This window comes from Myotis yumanensis, unplaced genomic scaffold, assembly GCF_028538775.1.
Source record: "Myotis yumanensis isolate MYYU_CA2020_CCGP unplaced genomic scaffold, mMyoYum1.0.hap1 SCAF_5, whole genome shotgun sequence".
In the NCBI taxonomy this organism is placed as follows: Eukaryota; Metazoa; Chordata; class Mammalia; order Chiroptera; family Vespertilionidae; genus Myotis; species Myotis yumanensis.
The window spans coordinates 30,994,722-30,999,213 of NW_027223756.1; the positions used below are offsets into that span (position 1 = coordinate 30,994,722).

Sequence of the window (4,492 nt, forward strand, 5' to 3'; positions counted from 1 at the left end):
AGTGCCTCCGCTCATCGCCCCTCCCAACCCCCTGCCAGCCAGGGCGGGAGGAGGTGTGAGGCTGCTGGCAGGCTCCGCACGTCGGGGGCGGGGGCGTCGGGGCCGGCGCGCTCCGGGGAGCGCGCCCGTCGGCGGCTGCAGAAAACGGAAGTGGGTGCGAGCGGATCGCGGTGATTGGCTGAATTGACATGTCTCTCAAGGGGCTGGCGCGAACGCCTCTGCGGAGTTGGGCGAGGGGACACGGAAAGGGGAGGGGTAAAATCACTGGGAACAGCCGCGGTGCTGGGGGCAAATGAATCGCGGAGGTGCGGGGAGTGCAGGGGTAGTCTCTCGTCAGGGCACACAGGAGAGCTCGGGAGTAAAAGCGGGACGGTAGAGGCAAGGCAGGAACGGAGCAGGCCGTGAGCTTGATTAGACCGCGGAGGGCGGGGAGTCTGTGATCAAGAGCGGCGCTGCGGCGCGGTAGGCGGGACTAAGGAGAACAAGGCGGGGATTGGCGGGTAGCCCTGGGCTGCCGTACGTCGCTGGTGACGCACGTCTCGGGGAGGGTGCGCGCGCGTTCAGCGGCCTCTTTGTGTGGTGCCTTGATAGGGGATCGGAGGTGGCGGTAGCTGCGGCCTTGGTTGTCTTCCAGTCTCCTCGGCTCGCCCTCTAGCCGGCATCTCTCCCCTTCCCTCCCCCTTCCTTTTTTCCTCCTTCCCTCCCCTTCCCTCCTTCCCTTCCCCGTCGGTGGTCGGCGGTGGCGGCTCCAGCAACGGCTGGGCCCGATCTGTGAAGAGGCCTTAGCCAACGATAACGGCGACGGCGAAACCTCGGAGCTCGCAGGGCGGGGGGAAGGCCCGGGCCTTGGAGATGGAGAATTCCCAGTTGTGTAAGCTGTTCATCGGCGGCCTCAATGTGCAGACGAGTGAGTCGGGCCTGCGCGGCCACTTTGAGGCCTTTGGGACCCTGACGGACTGCGTGGTGGTGGTGAACCCCCAGACCAAGCGCTCCCGTTGCTTCGGCTTCGTGACCTACTCCAATGTGGAGGAGGCCGATGCCGCCATGGCCGCTTCTCCCCATGCCGTAGACGGCAACACGGTGGAGCTGAAGCGGGCGGTGTCCCGGGAGGATTCGGCGCGGCCCGGTGCCCACGCCAAGGTTAAGAAGCTCTTTGTCGGTGGCCTTAAAGGAGACGTGGCCGAAGGCGACCTCATCGAGCACTTCTCGCAGTTTGGCACCGTAGAGAAAGCCGAGATTATTGCCGACAAGCAGTCCGGCAAGAAGCGTGGCTTCGGCTTCGTGTATTTCCAGAATCACGACGCGGCAGACAAGGCCGCAGTGGTCAAGTTCCATCCGATCCAGGGCCATCGCGTGGAGGTGAAAAAGGCCGTCCCCAAGGAGGATATCCACTCCGGTGGAGGCGGAGGCGGCTCCCGGTCGGGCCGGGGCGGCCGGGGCGGCCGGGGCCGCGGCGGTGGTCGTGACCAGAACGGCCTGTCGAAGGGCGGCGGCGGCGGTTACAACAGCTACGGTGGTTACGGCGGCGGCGGCTACAATGCCTACGGAGGCGGCGGAGGCGGTTCGTCCTACGGTGGAAGCGACTACGGTAACGGCTTCGGCGGCTTCGGCAGCTACAGCCAGCACCAGTCCTCCTATGGGCCCATGAAGAGTGGCGGCGGCGGCGGCGGCGGAGGCAGCAGCTGGGGCGGTCGCAGTAACAGTGGACCTTACAGAGGTGGCTATGGCGGTGGGGGTGGTTATGGAGGCAGTTCCTTCTAAAAAAATTTTAATGTCTGGGTTGACTTTAGGGGAAGCTGTTTTCAACAACCCTAGGGTCAACTCCTGAGTTCCTTTCCCTCCCACCGCCTTCCCCATTTGCCCTTGGGGGAGCCGCTTCTAAGGCTGCTTACCCTTAGGGGTACTGCCCTATTTGCCTGCCACCTCTCGTCTCTCCCTCTGAAGATGGACTCTGCCCCACATACACATTTTTGTGTTAGTTATTGATGGACTCTATTTTTTTATTATTACTTGGACCTTGGTCGTTTTTATACTAGCAAAATGTCTTGTTTTAATTTGTGTTTTTTGGGGGGGAGGGAGTGAACTTGCTGATTCTGTAGCAAAACCTGGGTGGGGGTTGGGGTGGGGGGTTAGTTTACTTTGTTGTAAGGACTTGATACCTGGCTACAGCGTTTTCTATGAAATCTACTTGGATCCCATGCCTGAAATTTGGAAGCATATGTACAAAAATCATTTTTACGTTTTATTTTTAATAAATCATTGTGTTTGACCGTACATGTCTAACATTTTTTTTTCTAGGATCCATTCCGTACCGTTTTAAGGGATATTAGTTGAAAAATTTTCGTGTTAATTCTTAATTTTGATGTGTACTTAGACAAACTTTTAAAAGGTCCTGTGGTTTTTATTTTTTTCTGTTGCCCTGCTAGTGACGTGTTGAATTTTATCCCTTTACAGGTAAAACTTTTGAAATGGTGGATGGGGCTTTTTAAAATCTTCAAAATTTCTGTGCATCCATCTCTTGTACTTAAAGGGTTTGCTTATCATCTTGACATGATTGGTTACTTCTTTCTATGAGAATTTACTTCAAAGTATGTACTGTGCAGTTCTAAAATATTTTGTGTTAAGCATGTGTTTTCATTCATATAAACTGTTTAAAAATTTTCAGATGGCCTAGTTTCATCCCTCTTATTGGTTTGTCTGTAATGAATGGTTACAATAAGGGTTATATTTTACCCTCTAAATGCATTTTTGTATTTTTAAAGCAGGTTTAAACGTTTTTTTTCCTATAGCTGCTGGCCTCATGGAAATCCTTCTCCCAATGTTTGTAGCGCCATCTACTGGCAGGATGGCATTATATGGGCAAAACAATTTGTTTAAAAACTTGAGTTTAGGACAATTGCATCAAATTTAGAAGTTTTGCCATCAAAAATCTGTGCAGACTTGGTTACACATTTACTTGTAACTAAGGTGGGCTTTACAGGAATGTAGTTATGAGTCCATATCACAATTGCCCTTTTTACATGAGATTTGAAAATGTAAATTGTTATGCATAGCTTGGGCAATGGCCCCAAATTGCTATGACAGCTAACGAACCAGCAACGTGTACTGGTGTCTTAGGTGCAAGTTGTAAAGCAAAATATCTGTATTCTGCTTGGTTAACAAATGTATATTTGTAGCCCTTTCATGCAGTAGATTTCAAGTTGTTGTTTATAAAAAACAAAACACAACGATATAGGAGAAAATTACCTTCCTGGATAGAAATATAGAATAGCAACGTTTATGGATATAACAAATAAAGAATTCAATTCTTTACACGATTGAGTGAGAGTATGTATAACCTGGTGGGTGGGTTCAGAGTACCTGTAAATCTAGTACATTTAATTTAATGTTAGAAAATACTTGGCTTCAATCTTGCTGTCTGAAGCTGTGCTAAGAAGCTTTCTGAAGGAGATTATTGGACTTAAAAGGGTATTTTAACATCTGACCCCTTTTCTCTTTTAGTTCTTGTCACTATATATTTTTTTAAGATGCTTGCCAAATTTTTTCCCTTTAATTATCAGGGCTCTACTCTCAAGGGGAAAAAAGGTCAAGATTGCTAAGCTAGGTTATGGCTGCTCAGTTGTCACTTTGACAAAGGGTAGCTGATGCTTGGTTACAAATAAGTGTACATTCTGTGGCAAATGGGATAGATGTTTTGCACATAGAGTAAACACAAGGTCTTTTGCTCTCAAATGGTTCTATAGTTTCCTTAAATTTGTTTTATTTTTCACTTTTAGTGAAACCCTACATGTGGGCTTTATTTAGTATTTTGGTCCAATGTTTTGGAGTTCTGTAGGGTACAGAGAATGATATACTTAAATTTTTTGTTATAATTGTCAGTTTGTCTTTACTCAGTTTTAGTGGAAGATCTATTTTTTTCTGGGAATAGACCACCTTTTGGAGGGTTTTCAAAGTGACAAGATTGTTGTCATTTTGAATTCCAACATAGTGACTTCTAAAAAATTGAATTATGTAAAAGTAACTCCTGTTTGCTAGAAAAGTGACTTAGTGTCCTGTTTAAGGTATATTAATACTTAGGTATATTGTCATGTATGTACCTTTACAAATTTCTGTAATTTGGACTGGTATTTACTCTCTTCAGAATTCCTCTTGTCAGTTTTTATGCAAGCATTTTTGGCGTGTGGGACTTTTATTGGGAGAGGGGGCAACCAGTTGTATGTTTTGATTTTTTTTCTCTTTCATTTATGAATACAATTTTTCTCCCTATTGTGAAGAACTTTTGCATATACGTACAGTAATTTTAGTATAAATTCAGTGGTAATCAGTTAAAAGTGGCTTAAAAGGTCTTCAAAATTGGTAGTAACTTAAAATTTTAAGTTTGCAAGTGGTAATTATTCATAGTGGTAACTATCAAATTAGAATGATAATGGATTGTTTCCTATAAATTAGTGATTTTTGGAACATAGATTTCATATTTAAATCTAGTTCACCA

General features: G+C 47.0%; 1 protein-coding gene across 1 annotated transcript; it reads left to right on the top strand.

Annotated features, from left to right (window-relative positions):
* Positions 1-569: 569 nt before the first annotated feature.
* On the top strand, positions 570-4,276 carry HNRNPA0 (heterogeneous nuclear ribonucleoprotein A0). The gene has a single exon (XM_070414942.1). The coding sequence runs from the start codon at positions 853-855 to the stop codon at positions 1,759-1,761; it is 909 nt and encodes a 302-aa protein (XP_070271043.1). The 5' UTR covers positions 570-852; the 3' UTR covers positions 1,762-4,276.
* Positions 4,277-4,492: the final 216 nt, after the last annotated feature.